This window comes from Myripristis murdjan, chromosome 7 (genome assembly GCF_902150065.1).
Source record: "Myripristis murdjan chromosome 7, fMyrMur1.1, whole genome shotgun sequence".
Taxonomy (NCBI): Eukaryota; Metazoa; Chordata; class Actinopteri; order Holocentriformes; family Holocentridae; genus Myripristis; species Myripristis murdjan.
This window is the reverse complement of record NC_043986.1, coordinates 1,287,698-1,303,449: the sequence shown is the minus strand read 5'-3', so window position 1 is coordinate 1,303,449 and position 15,752 is coordinate 1,287,698. Positions and strand designations below refer to the sequence as shown.

General features: G+C 44.4%; 1 protein-coding gene across 1 annotated transcript in view; it reads right to left on the bottom strand.

Moving 5' to 3' along the window:
- Nucleotides 1-13,003, bottom strand: part of kcnd1 (potassium voltage-gated channel, Shal-related subfamily, member 1) — a 77,701-nt gene extending 64,698 nt beyond the window's left edge. The window contains exons 1-3 of the mRNA XM_030055401.1: nt 12,848-13,003; nt 10,497-10,742; nt 5,876-6,588 (exon numbers count right to left, since the gene is read on the bottom strand). Coding sequence (XP_029911261.1) covers nt 5,876-6,588; nt 10,497-10,742; nt 12,848-13,003 — 1,115 coding nt within the window. The remainder of the gene's footprint in view (nt 1-5,875; nt 6,589-10,496; nt 10,743-12,847) is intronic.
- Nucleotides 13,004-15,752: the final 2,749 nt, after the last annotated feature.

Below are 15,752 nucleotides of genomic sequence, written 5' to 3'. Positions count from 1 at the left end.
TTATTTATTTCACACTCGAGTTTCACTAAAATAACGCCGACGTGACCGAACCCGACCCAAACCCAAACGTGATTTCTAAATTTGTGTCTGAGCCCGGCTTCACCTGAGCCGGTCTGGTACCTGCCAGGTGTCCACACTCTGCTGTGGGCGTGGCCTCAGACTGGCAGAAGAGGAAGTTCAGATACTTCAGAGCAAAAACGCAAAATCTTACCAAGATTATTTGTCTTATTTCAAGTCAAAAATGTCTTATTTCTAGTCAAAATATGTCACTACACTTAAAATAAGACATGATCACCTCAGAAGTAACTTGTTTTTAGACAACTGTCTCGTTTCAAGTGAAAATTGACTTGAAACGAGTGAAATTTTGCTTGTTTCATTGGCAAAATTTGCCAGTGGAAAAAGTGAAAATTCACTTGAAATAAGTGAAAATTAGCTAGAAACAAGAAACAAATTTTGCCAATGAAACAAGCAAATTTTCACTTGAAACAAGAGACAATTGTCTAAAAACAAGTTACTTCTGAGGTGATCATGTCTTATTTTAAGTGTAATGAGATATTTTGACTAGTAATAAGACATTTTTGACTTGAAATAAGACAAATAATCTTGGTAAGATTTTGAGTTTTTGCAGTGTTCAGAGCAGCTTTATTAAACCACTTAAAGACTTGTTGCACTGTGAGAGCAGGAGATGGGAAGCAGTTAGGGACGTCTGTGCAAATATGTTTGAGAAATTCTAAAAAAGACACGGAAAGCGGAGGAAGCCTGGTGGTTTTAAGGGCTTAAGGGTTTAAGGGCTCGGATGATGCAGGTTTAAGGAGCTGACAGCAACACACTGCAACAAATCTCCATGTTAACACCTCAGTCAGTCTCATCTGCAGCTTCACATCTCATCTCTCTTCTAACAAGGTTAAAAACCCACCGCTGGGATGAGATAATCCCACTTGTTTTCTGTGCAGTTTCAGGATTTTTTTTCTCTGGGAACAAGAATAAATGTGTTGAAACAAGACAGAATAAAGCAGATCAGCCACCAGGATCAAGAAAATGACTCCCACCGGTGGATTCGTTTCACCTAATTTGAAGATAAACAAGATTTGAACGATGAGATGAGACAAACGTGGAGATTTTTTTCCACTTCTGACTACATTCACACCCCAAACGCAGAAGGACTGAGAGGAAGTGGAGGAGAGGAAGAGGAGGAGGAGGAGGAGAGGGGAGATGCAGCGGCGGATGAGAAAAAGCAGAGAAAAGAAGGAGGCGGAGAGGTGAGAAGGACAAACGGAAATGGAAACAGCAGATAGAAATGGAGATTTACTTCCTGCATCCCCCTGCTGAGAGAGGGAGAGAGGAAGAGGAGGAGGAGGAGGAGGAGGAGGAGGAGGAGGAGGAGGGAGGTAAAAGCCCGGTTTGTGTTTTGCTGCCTGGAGAATCCATTTAGATTCAGAGGCCGGCCGCTCCCTGCTGATAACTCTAATGGAGCTGAAGACTGAGAGGAGGAGAGGAAACAGAGAGGAGGACAGGAGAAATAAAGAGCGAGGGAAATAAACTCAGGGAGACGAAAACAAGAAAAGGAAAGAGAGAGGAGAGAAAGCGAAATGGAGTGATGGCGGGAGGGGGAGGAGACAAAAGTTCAAAAGAAGGAGGTGAGGAGAGGAGGAAAATAGATGCAAAAGGAAACAGAGGAGAGGAGAAAATATGGAGAGAGGAAGAAAATGGAGGCAAAGAGAGTGGAGCGACGAGGAAGGAGGACGAGGAGAAAGAAACAACACAGAGAGAGAAAAGAGATGACTTATGTTTTATTTAAATTTTTAGTTTAGTTTAGTTTATTCGATAGTTTTTAAAAGACACAGAGAAGGTCAAGGGTAAAGGGCTATTTACTGAGGAAGGCAACAAGAAACATGAAGTCCCTGACACATAAACTCAGGTAACAGGTTTTATTCTGGTCTTTTTCTGATTTAAATCACCTGAGTCAAATTCACCCCAACTGATAAAAAAAAAAAAAAAAAAAAAAAAAAAGTTTGCTCACACTTGAGGCTATGAGGCTCGCAGGAAAGAAAGGAGAAAAATGCATCCATCTGCCTGCACTGCAAATGTTTACCAGGTCAACAGCATCCGTCATTTATTATTTTGCTAATGAAAAAATATCACGACTACTAAAAAAAAAAAAAAAAAAATAACTGTGTCACTCATTCAGTGAGTGGACCTCTTGTGGGGGAAATCCCCTGTCGTGATGCTGAATAGTGTTTTGAGTCAAAGTGCAGCAGAGAGTCTCACAGAGCAGCTTCCTGTGGCGCCTCGTCATCGACTTCACTCCTCAGAGGTGCAGCCTGATGATCAGCTTCTCTTTGGGACTTCTGCAGCGTAACCCTGTGCTTTTGTAACCTCACAACAACAACAACAACAAAAAAACTGATTGTGACTTTACGATTAAATTTTTAAAAAGTGGAGAAAAAGGGAAAATCACAGGCTTTAGGGTTGCAGAATTATAAACATTCAAATACCCTTAATGTCTTGCACAAAGACCCAAAATAGGACTGTTGATGATTCTGACCCGGACCCTGCTGGTTAGACATGATCTGTGTTATTCTAATTTACTTTTATTTCTCTTTTTTCTTTTTTATTATTTATTTTATTTTTATTTATTTACTTATTTACTTATTTTTTAATCATTTTTTAATATAATTTTTTCTCAAATTTATCATTGTTATCATCATTATTATTTTTATTTATTTACTAATTTTTTTAATTTGTTAATTAATTAATTAATGTATTCATTTATTTTTTCCTAAACTAGTGTCACAGGTATTTTTTTTTTTTCTAATTTCATTTTACATGTTTGAGCTGGGGTGTTGTTATTGTTGTTGTTATTGTTATATCTTTTTCCTTAAATATAAAATAATACATAAAAAAATATAAAAAAAAAAAAAAGAACAGAAATGATCTGTGTGTGTGATCTGCATTCTGTTGTTTTGCTGTTGACTGTAACACACCGACATGAGCGCTGCTGTCACTGGAACTCACAGTAAAGAATATTTTCTATGTGGACGTGGACGGATGTTATCAGCTGGCAGAGAGAAGCTGCAGCCGCTGAGCTGATTGGCTCTCGAGACGTGAACATCACGCTAATTTGCATACAGCTGACCTCAGCTCAACTCCCGTCCCGAGCTTTTCTCACCGCGCCACAACGCATCCCAGCATGCACCGCGTTACTCACTTCACATAGGAAATGAATGAAGGTGGAAATGGCCGCCAGATGATTTACATTCAGTGGGCAACCGCCGAAAAGAGAGGAAAGGAAACAAGGAGATAAGAAAGGGAGGAAAGGAAAGGAAGCAAAGAGAGGAAATGGACAGGAGAGGAAACAAGGAGAGAAGAGGAGAGGAAAGGAAAGGAAGCAAGGAGAGGAAACAGGGAGAGAAGAGGAGCGGAAAGGATTCAAAGAGGAGAGGAAACAAGGGGAGAAGAGGAGAGGAAAGGAAGCAAGGAGAGGAAAGGATAAGAGAAAAGAAAACAAGGAGAAGAGAGGAAACAAGGACAGAAAGGAAACAAAAAGAGGAATGGAAACAAGGAGAGAAGAGGGGAAGAGAGGAAACAAGTAAAAGACAGGGGAGGAGAGGAAACTAGGAGGGAAAATAATGAGGAAAGGAAATGAGGAAAGGGATCAAATTGGGGAAGTCTTCATTCAGTTGGAGTCATTCACAGCACAGAGGCTCCTCATTCACACCTACTGAAGTCACACACACACACACACACACACACACACACACACACACACACACACACACACACACCCTCCATTCACAGACAGGTAAGAGACTACCTGTGCACTATAGAGAGGAGAGTGAATGCGTGTTGCTGACATAAGTGTGTGTGTGTGTGTGTGTGTGTGTGTGTGTGTGTGTGTGTGTGTGTGTGTGTGTGTGTGTGTGTGCATATTGGGTAGTTAAGTTGTCTGACTCACTCACACACTCTCTTTCTCCCTCTGATGTTGCTAAAGGGCATCGAAACAGGAAATAATCGGTCTGTTGTACTGAAGAGCTGCAGGGTGAAGACATGACCACACACACACACACACACACACACACACACACACACACACACACACACACACACACACACACACACACTCCCATCCACACAGCAGCAGCAGCAGCGAGTGTGTGGGCAGCAGAAGGGCAAAGACACACCAACGTACTTGAGAGGCAACGAGTGGGTGGTACACACACATACACACATACTGTATTTTCTCATACTTACACACACACACACACACACACACACACACACACACACAGATTTACAGTAACAGGCTGGTTTAAGCGGCTCTAGATGTTATAAATAAGCAGAAAAGTGGAGGAGACGGAGGAGAGACGGCAGCAGATCCCAGTTTCCTGCTTTTCTTCTGCTGGTGAGAAACTGAAAGCGTGAAATCCTGCTGACATTTCAGACCAGTTCAAACCGAGTGAGGCTCAAACTCAAACGGATGGAGCTCTGTGAAGCGGCGCTCACGCCACGGGACGCTCCGCCCGTCCGGGTGGACTTCACACTGAGAGATAAAACCCACATCAGAGAGGAAGCTGGCAGATGAGAGGACATGAAAGGCTCGGACACCTCAGAAATAAACGCTGCATCATCACAAAACCAGGAGATAACAGAAACGTTTCAGCAGCATCGCGGCACACATCTTCTGAACCAGCGTTGCCATGGTGACAACATTAACAGCACAAGACCCATCGGAGGCAAAATAAACAAGTTAAATGTCAAGTTCACCATATGGTGTTGTCATGGTGATGATATTAACAGCAGTGCACTAACCACCAACAAATGAAAAGATATGCTAGCTGTCTGTTCAGCCCTGCTGTCGTCATGGTAACAGACCTGCCAACAACAGACTCAGGGGAGATACACAGTAAACAAGTAAATGCCAACTCGACTCACATGCCCAAACACAGTGACAGTCAGCGGCACGTCGTCACAGTGACAGCTGAAGTAACACGTCGTCGTGGTGACAGACGTAGCAACATGCTGTCACGGTGACCATCGCAGTAACACATTGTCATGGTGACAGTCGTAGCAATGTGTTGTTATAGTGACAGTCGTGATGACAAGTTATCACAGGAAGTCGAAGCAACACAATGTCATGTTGATGGTCATAGTAACATGTTGCCATGGTGACAGTCAGTAACACATTACACTGACAGTAATGGCAACACGTTGTCATGGTGACAACCATAGTAACACGTTGTCATGTGACAATGTGAAAACATGTTGTCATGGTGATGATCATAGCAACATGTTGCCATGTGACAATGTGGCAATATGTTGTCATGGTGACAGTCATAGCAACAACGCAGTCACCAGTTGTGGGGCAAAAACCGAAACATAAAATGGGAAGTCCGTCCTTGTTACTCTGATGTCGTCATGGCGATGATCACATCAAGAGCTTGTCAGTTAACACAGCCAAGAAAAACTAAATGTCACTCACCATGTTGTCGTCATGGTGACAAGTGCAACACAACAAAACACTCATCACCAACAAAGGCGCAAACGAATAACAACTCTCACCGTGGTGTGACCACATCTGCCTGATCAAAAGCAAACACCTAAACTGGCGTTGTCATGGTGACAATAACACCGTAACACCTCCACCAAGTTCAAAGCCAGACTCACCCTACTGTTGTCATGGTGACAATCAACAACAACAACACAGTCACAAACAGCTACAAAATAAAACAGATAGTGTTGTCATGGTAACAACATGAAACACCTATCAAACCAAACAGTAAAAAAAAAAAACACTTGGTATTGTCATAGCGACGATTGCAACAACACACCGGAGAGCGAGCAGCGCGAAAAAACTTGTGCACAAATGCTGACTCACCCTAGTGTTGTCATGGTGACGATGGTGTACCAGAAGGAGGCGGGGATGGAGGTGAAGCTGGAGCCCTTGGTGCCCTTCTCGGCGTAGAACATGACAGTGGCGAAGATGATGATGGCCATGGTGAGGGAGAAGAGCAGGAAGCCGAGCTCGGAGGCGCAGCTCTTCAGCGTGTAGCCCAAAATCCTCAAACCCTGCGAGTGACGCGAGAACTTGAAGATCCTGAAGACCCGGAAAACCCGGAGGGTGACGAAGGCGCCGCTCACGTCCTCGTTCTCGGGCATCACCAGGCCGATGTAGTAGGGCATGATGGCCACCACGTCGATCACCGACATCACCGAGCGCATGAACTTGCAGCGGCTCGGCGCGGCAAACAGGCGCATCAGGTACTCGAAGGTGAAGATGAGCACGCAGGCCGTGTCCATGCAGAAGAAGGCCAGCGCGTATTTCTCGCCGCAGGGAAGGTCTTTGACGCTGCCCTTGGGGGCCCGGCAGGGGACGGTTTCCACCACGTTGGCGATGACAGAAACGGCGATGAAGAAGCCTGTGACGTAGTAGAAGACCAGCGCCATGGTGGAGGTGTGCGGGTTCTCGAAAGCTCGCCACAGACGCTCCCGTGACGTGCTGTCCGGGGGCAGCGGGGCGTCCGTCGCCTCACTGGCCTCCGTGTCCTCCGCCAGGCGCTCCTGGTTCTCCTTTTTCCTGTCCCGGTATTCCTTCACAGAGAAAAAAAACACAAATTCACCAGGTTATCGCATGTGTTTGAAGACAGGGCACCATGGAAAATAAGTGGTTTAGATTAATTTATTTGCACAGCAGAGAAGGAAAATGATCCAAAAAACAGCTATGAAATATGGGGAGAGAAAACAAAATGCAAAGGACTAATTTGTGCAGAGGTGCTAAAAAAAGCTTCTACAAATATTTCACTTCCAAACCAACATAACAAGCTAAGACACAACTTGGCCGAGTTACAGAATCTGGGCAAAACAACAACAGAAACAACACGGTGGAAAACAGCAGAGCAATAAGACCCATAAGGTGACGAGGGAAATAAAATTTTAAAAAAACAAAAAAAACAATTTAAAGTCTTCCCAGTGGGAAATCATCGGGGAGGGAGGTGGAACAAATCCAAAAAATTATAATACGTGACAGTTCAATCAACATTTGTTTCTCCCGGATCGAAGGATGGAAGCAAAACAAGACGCAATTTCTCACTTATGAGAGTCATGAGACGAGTCAGTGGTGAAAACAAGGACACAGAATTTGCCTCAAAACACAACACTAATATAAAAAGCCAATATAAAATGCTTTGGGGCTGATTTGCGGTCGCGTGGGGGAGGAGGGAGAAGAAGAGTGGCAGAGAGGAATTACTCATTTATGAGAGTCATAAGACAAATCAGTTACAAACACACGGGTAAAAAACTCACAAAAAAACAGTAGTCGCAATAAAAGAAAAAGCTGAATCACCTCACAGCGGCTTTGCACGACTTGCTTCATGAGTTTGAGTTTCATTATGTTTGGTGAGGAGTGTTGTTCAGCAATAATCCCTCTCAGATCTCCTTACATTTGTCCATTCTCATCATTTAGCCCAGTTATGCTGCTTTTTTCTGTGAAGTTTTCCCTTTCAGACTCACCGTCAGTGTTTAAATCTTGTTTTTTCTTCAAACAAGGTAAATAAAATGAACCTGTAGGATGAGATAATCCCACCTGGTTCCAGTGCAGTTTCACTTGTTTCAGTCTAAATGTGCTGAAACAGGCAGAATGAGGCAGGTCAGCCACTGGGATCAAGAAAATGACACCAGAGTCAAGAATATTCTGGAAACGCTGTAAGACTGTAATATATTGCAATATTCTGTAATATTTTGTTTTTCAACTTTTAGCTTTACAGCAGGGCACAAGACAAGGATGTCCACTCTTTCCATCATTATTTGCCATTTTATTGCTTTTTGTCATGCTAGTTTTATTATTTCATCCCACTGGTAGATTTCTTTTTCCTCGTTTCAAGAAAAACAAAAATAAGAATGAAGGTGAGAATTTGGTAACATGGCAATTTTTTGTGGTGCCGGAGTGAAGACTGATGACAAAGAATTATTGCAAGATACAAAAAAAAAAAAAAAAAAACAGCAGTAGTTAATGTCAAAGTTCCTCTCTTTGTTTCTCTGAATAAACCACAGCAGGCAGCAGCGTGGCCAAGATTATTCCCATGAAAACTAGGGCAAAAACAGGGTGTTAAAAAAACACTGACATAAAAATATAGTTGAAATGCTTTTAGTTTTCGTGTTATTGTGTTTAAGTGCAGCCTGAACGAGGCGAGAGAGTTTCAGGACTGGATTTATTGAACACTAACTGAAAAATTCATATAAATAAATATTTTTAATAATTCATGAATTATTGTTTGTATTATACAATACCTGCTGCAGGCATTCACACAGGACCTGGTGGGAACTTCTGTCATTAGATTTTCAAAAAACAACAGCACGAACTGAAACAAACAGACCCTATTAAATCGAAGCATCTCTAACATAAAAACTGAACCACAGCGAGCAAACTCTCAACTGAGTTCACCATATGGCGTTGTCATGGTGATGATATTAACAGCAGTGCACTAACCACCGACAAATGAAAAGATATGTTAGATGTCTGTTCAGGCAGCCGTCGTCACGGTAACAGACCTGCCAACAACACAAGATACACAGTCAACAAGTAAATGCCAACTCAGCTCGCAATGGAGTTGTCACGGTTGTAGCGACATGTTGTCACGGTGACAGTTGAAGTAGCACATCGTCATGGTGACAGTCGTAGAAACATGCTGTCATGCTGACTATCATAGTAACACATTGTCATGTGACAATGTGGCAAAATGTTGCCGTGGAGACAGTCACAGAAAAGTGTAATGGTGACAGTCGTGGCATGATGACAGTCATAGCAACAAGACAGTCACCAGCTGTGAAGTAAAAACCAAAAGATAAAAACTGAGCCACAGCTAGAGAAAACTGACTAAAACTCTGACACTGAACAAAAAAAATGACAGGAAAATTCCCAAACAGTGAGCTGGGAGAACGCCTCAGAGGAGACGAGCCAGCGCTAAACTTTGATTCTGAGTTTCCTCGCTCGGCTCCAAACTGAGCCCTCTGGATTTGCTGACTCGGTTGTTGACTTCTGTGGAAGGTAGGTCAGTGATGAGCAGAGGCTTGTGGGTAAGAACAAAGCGAAATGGGACACTGATATCTCTGATCACGAACATGTTGCTGTGACATCGAGACGCGGTCATGTTGCCGACCTTGTTAACACTCGGATTTCTGATTGTTTGCATGTTGTAACACTGCAACCGAAGCACTGCTGTGAACCCCAGTCATTTAAAGCCAAAATCACGCACATACGTGCACATCAGACAGGGTTTTGGCCCTGGATTACATGTTGCATCTCGTTTCTCCAGCAGATGAAGATCTTTGGTTGCAGTTGAGAGCTGATGTGCTTCCTCAAGCCTTTGAGGTCAGTCAGTTCAGAAACATTCAGACTGTGAGAGCTGTGTGATCTGGCTGAAAACTGGAGTCCCATTTTCTTTTGTACACATGATGATGACCTGCCAGAGCTGCTGTACCATGGAATCGCTGAACAAAACCCTTTTCTGGTGTTCAGACGAGCAAAAACTGTAATGGTTGTTCAATTTTGATGTGTTGAAGTCTACTAACTTTATTTCAGAGGCAAATAGTTTGTTTAATTAAGATTTACTCTGATCTGTTATTAATATATGGTCTAAGCTTCTATCAGTGATTTGTTTGCCCTGCTTGATAACGGTCTGATGAATCTGAAGATGAAAGATGCTTTTGTTGTCTCTTTGGTCTTTTATTTCTACTGTATGCAAGACACAACAATAAAATATCATTTATTTATTCAAACTGGCACTGCAGTATGAAAGACAATTCATTTTTCCTTCACTTGGTTTGAATATAATTCTGCTCTTTTTTTTTTTTTTTTTTTTTAGAGAAGTGACATTTGGCTTGACTGAAGGACTTGGTTGGTCTTTCAGGACATTTTCAGGTGTATGGAACAGGAACTGGAAGCCTCCTTCCTGGCTGCCCATTATCCACATTTCCTTTCCCCATTTATTCTTAGTCATGACGTGTTTTTGTCTGTTTTTGTCACTCATTGTTTTGTGCCGGTAATCTTCTTGCGCTAATCGCTCTGTCAGTTGCATCTTAATTTTTATCCAGAGCTGCCAATGTTGTCCAGGATCCCATGGTATGAGGAGGCTTTCATCTCGACTGAGCTGGTTAAATAAATGAATAAATGTGTTTTATGAAAAATAAACAAATGGGCTGCACCCAGAATTTGCAGGACTGGGCTGAGAAACACTGAGGTGGATTCAGAAAGTCTCCATAAGAGTGCTTTGCCATAAGTCTGTTTTTTTTCGGTAGTGCCTGTTCCCCGAGGCGAACAAGGGCTTGATGGGAACTGAGTCTGAGAATCTATGGAATGGCATCCAAGCCACTGAATCCCAAGCAGCACCAGACGTCCGAACTCTGACCTCTGCTCTGCCTGTGGACGGAGAAGGGGACAAAGAGGACTCCTCTGGGAACCACTGGGCCACGACCGACACAAATAAAAACTAAACCCCTCCTACCTCCATGCAGCAGTCTCCGATGATCTCTGGCACGATGCCGTAGAAGGCCAGCTCCTCGTCGAAGGCCTGGATGCACTCGTGCCGCGGGTAGTGCAGCTTCCCGGTGCGGTAGAAGTTCAGAATGTGCCGGAACATCTCGGGGTCCCGGTCGAAGAAGTACTCCTGCGTGTCCTCGTTGTAGAAAAACTCCTTCTCCGAGGAGCCCAGCAGGGTGTCCGGGTACCGATCCAGCGTGTTCTTCCATGTCTGCAGAAGAGAACACAGAATCCGATGAGGACAGACATTTTTTTTTTGTCAACATCTGAGTTTCCGAAATGCGATCTGAGCACCAACGGAAACTTTGCTGATGTCAGTCTGTCCGCTGCAGAATTGGGTGTGAACAAACGATATTTAACCGAGCCCTCAAGTGCGGAAATACTACTGATTATTACATGTTTATCTATTTCATTATTAACTAGTATAATGCACAGCTGGTTTGTTGCAGATTTGTGAGACTACTGTAAATCTTCAGTTTACCTTTTTCCGGGTATGATAAAGTTTCGCAACCTATTTTAGTTTTCCATTGGAACATTTAACAAACACATGTCGAGTCCCAGCAGTTTGTGTAAATAAACAGGTGGAGGGACAGTTTTTTAAAGTCTTGAGACAATGGAGATCTAACAGCTGGACTGTGCCAAAAAAATAGATTCATCTCAATAGACGGGAACAGGCTTCCCCCTGGCCTTGGAATACCTTGGAACGTCTTGGAATTGTGCAGAAATGTCACTTAACAGGGATATACTGGAATATATTTTGTAATAGAAATGAAATGGCCCAGTTTTCAGCCCAATGGAAAGAAAGAAAGAAAGAAAGAAAGAAAGAAAGAAACCCGTTTAGATTCATGTTCAGTTCCACCAAGCAGAGATACTGTCAGTATAATTTGAGTCCCCATTAACAAACTAATAAACTAAACTACACACCTGAGAGCATGCCAGCATGTCAGTAACTCATGGCAACAATGATGTCATTTGTTTGTCGGGGTTACAGTCGGTCTCTCCGTATAAATAACGGCGTTGTATCGCTGCTTGTGGATGTTTTCCTCCTGGTTCTGCCGTCCCAGCAGAAAGCAGCTCTGCGCCGCGCGACTCCAAAGTAAAACATCAGCCGCCAAAAAGCTATTTTTGGCTCAGGGTCCATTTTGTGATTATTTCCAGCCAAATGCCCTTGAATGCGTTATCAGAAGTATTTACAACATCTGATCTCGGCAGCAGGAGCTTATGAGCAGCAGGAGGCGGCCACATAAATATCTAACAAGCAGCCAGAGAGCTGGAGCAGTGTGTGTGTGTGTGTGTGTGTGTGTGTGTGTGTGTGTGTGTGTGTGTGAACAGTGTGATCAGGTAGGTTAGTTGCTGTGACTCAGTAAACTGTCCCGTCTTCAGCCGAGTCTCAGCTCAGCTAACCTGAATACGCTGTTAGCTAGCTAACTGGTTACAAATTGGTTGGTTACAAATTCACATATTTTTATGTGTCTTAATTCTTTTTCTATTTCTTATATTTCACTTATGCTTATTTTATATTGTTCTCTTTAGAATTTGAGCAACTGCAGCCGACCCAGTTTCCCCTCATGGATCAATAAAGTATTTATGATTCTGATGCTAACATGCTAACGCTAGCTGCTACAAGAGAAGTTCCCTAAAAGTAATTTACCTGTTCCCAACATTTCAAATATTATTTCCTGACCATGCACTTTCAGATTCTGTATTTTTGTGAAAACACCAGCAGACACCAGCTTCATTCTGCTTTGTTTGCTGAAGGAACACAGGAATGTGAATGTTGCTAACTTCCGATGTTATGATTAAAACTAATTCATTCCAATGTTAATGTCAGCTTTATCTTTGGAAGAGGCTTGAGCACTAACATCATTTCAGATCATTTCTGAACACATACTGATAGATTATGAAATTTCATCAGACTATCTGACATGGGACAATAATTCTTCCTTTTTGTTGAGGAACTAGATTCATTAGTGTGCTAATCACATCTGTTAAAATAGCGGGAAATTTCCGCTGCACTGCCCTCTAGAGGATGAAACTTTAAGGCAGGCCACCTACCAGTGGAGTAGGTGATTTGGTGTTGATTTACTCTTTAAAAATACATCATCAGGAAGTTCAGAGGAATTTGTTGATTTCTGATCACATAAATTGGAGCCACTTCAACACAAAATAAGTTACTGCTCAGCCAAAGTTTGTCAAATATTTCCACTTGTAATAAAATGAATTAGAATCAGTGTTTTCTGTAAGTGCGTGTTTATTATTTATTATCTTATTCATTTGGATGAAAACCAGGACCTCCATGCAGCCGGCGGCACCCACCTGGAAGCGGAGCCCGCTCACGTTGACGAACAGGATCTCGTCTGATCTGGAGGATTTGTCCACGGGCGGTTTGGGCATCGTCTTCTTGGCGAGCGGCAGCCAGCCCACCGCCGCCGCGCGGGCGAACGGCAGCCACGTCGCCACGCCGGCCGCCATCTTGGATCAAGCAGTTCCAAGCGTCTAGAAGTGAAGGGGGAGGTTCGGCTCCTGCTGGAGGAGGAGGTGGAGCGCCACCGCCTGATCGTCCAGGTGGGTCCCAGCGGGCTTGGCGCCTTGCTCAAGGGCAGCGAGGCAGTGAAATACTCGCTCACTCACTTTTCCCGCCCTGATTTCCTCGACAGGTCGGTGCGGTGAGACAGGAAGCGGAGGGGGTCAGACATTTTGGACCGGGAGGTGGGGGGCGGGGTCTGGAGTGGGTTGGGCAGGAAGGGGGCGGAGTTTAGGGTGAGGGGGAGGTCTGCCGGCAGCTGGGCGTCAGGCCATGGAAAACCTCCGGAGAGCCGTGGGAAAGCAGCACATCCGGCTCTACAGGAAGTCCCGCCCCCTCTGTCGACCCGACTTCCTGCGTTAACTCCGTCGCAGATCTTCAAAGCAAAACGTTGTGATATTCCTCTTTTTAAAACTCAGGCAGAAAGAAGAGGAGGTTTTCTTTCCCACGCAAAAAGAGAAATGTTGAGTTTTTCAGGAAATGCCACCTGAGATATTGAAACACCTTTCCAGCAGGTGACCCTGATGACCCGTTTGTGTGACGTCACAGTGACGGGCGGCGGCTGGGGGCTTCACAACAAGTGTTCCATCAGAAATATAAAAATAATAATAACTCTGATATTAAAACAAATGCAGGAAGGAGGGAAGGCGTTAAATAACTCCACCTGGCCCTCACTGTCTGTGTGAGTCTACCTCACTCGCCCTCTCTCTCTCTCTCTCTCGCCCTCTCTCTCTCTCTCTGAAGACAGATTTGTTGCAGCGCCGCAGCTTTTCAAATTCTTATTAAATTGTGATGATGGTCCCTGAAGTTGCAAGATAGACAGAATCGCCTCTGTTGCCTTTCTCTCTCTCTCTCTCTCTCTCTCTCTCTCTCTCTCTAAGTGTTTTTTCTGCTGTGTAGATTATGGACGTTCACCTCTCTCTCTCTCTTTTTCTCTCCCTCCGTCGTTTTGCTTTTGCTTGCTATTTTACGCTCTCTCTCTCTCTCTCTTTAATTTTCCGTCATCCATCTCTCTCTCTCTCTCTCTCTGTGTTTCTCGCTCCCTCTCTCTCTTGTTGGTCGAGAGACACCGGGTCTGTGCAGGAGAGCGAGGAGGCGTCAGGCGGAGCCGCTCCGTGTCCATGTATGGCCGTCCTGCTTCAGGCCTATCAGGAAACACAAACACACACAGAGTCAGGAGGAGGAGGAGGAGGAGGAGGAGGAGGAGGGGAGGAGGAGGGGAGGAGGAGGAGGAGAGGAGGAGGGGAGGAGAGGAGGAGGAGGGGAGGAGGAGGAGGAGAGGAGGAGGGGAGGAGAGGAGGAGGAGGGGACGACAAGGATAAAACAAGAGATGGAGTTGTTGAAAGGAAGGATAAAAGTAAAGAGGAAAGTAGAAGGGAGGGGAGGAAGGAGGAGAGGACATGAGGGAATGAGGAGAGGCGAGGAGACGAGGGAAGGATGAAGGAGAGGAGAAGAGATGAGGTAACGAGGGAAGGAAGGAGGAGAGGAGACAAGGAAAGGACAGAGGAAGGAGGAGAGGAGAGCAAGTGAGGGAAGAAGGAGGAAGGAGGAGACGAGGGAAGGAGTAAAGGAAGGAGGAGAGGAGACAAGTAAAGGAGGAGGAAGGAGGAGAGGAGATAAGGAAAGGAGGGAGGAAGGAGGAGAGGAGAAGAGATGAGGTAACGAGGGAAGGAAGGAGGAGAGGAGACAAGGAAAGGACGGAGGAAGGAGGAGAGGAGAGCAGGAGAGGGAAGAAGGAGGAAGGAGGAGACGAGGGAAGGAGTAAAGGAAGGAGGAGAGGAAGGAGGAGAGGAGACAAGGAAAGGAGGAGGAAGGAGGAGAGGAGACGAGACGAGGGAAAGATGGAAGGAGGGAGGAGATGAGAGGAAACAAGGAAAGGAGGGAAGGACAGAGGAGAGGAGGAGATGAGGCAAGGAGGGAAGAAGGAAGGAGGAGAGGAGAGGAAACGAGGGGAGGAGGGAGGAAGGAGGAGAGAACAGGAGATGAAGGTGTGCCACTTTAAAACGGTGTCAGAGAGAGAGAGAGAGAGAGAGAGAGAGAGAGAGAGAGAGGGAGAGAGAGAGAGAGAGAGAGAGAGAGGAAGGAGCAGCAGGGATTCTCTCTGTCTCTGTGCTGATAAAACTAGAAAGTCTGACACACACACACACACACACGCACACACACATACACACACACACACACACACACACACGCACATACACACACACACACACACACACACACACACACACACACCACACACACACACACACAGAACCACAGCCACGACGTGTTTTAGAACATCAAGCAGTTCTTTTCAAACACTAAATGTGTTTTTGGGGAAAAAAAACAAAAAAACACTGAGGCTATTTGATGTTTTTGTGCTCAGTTTTTCAGTGATTCAGTTGTTCTGGAGCAAATCAAACTGAACACACACACACACACACACACACACACACACACACACACACACACACACACACACACACACACACACACGGTTGTGTAAGAGTGATGAAAGGCCCAGCTGCTGCTGTAAAATCTGTTTTGTCAGTAAAGACTGTGAGCAGCGTTTTCTTGTCCACTCTTAATTAAGTTTTATTATTAGACAGTTTGTTTAACACACCTTTGTGAAAGTACAAAAAAAAAAAAAAAAAAAAAAAAATTCAAATAGTGCATATTTCATATCTCTTTGTCTCTGGAATGTGTTATCAGTGG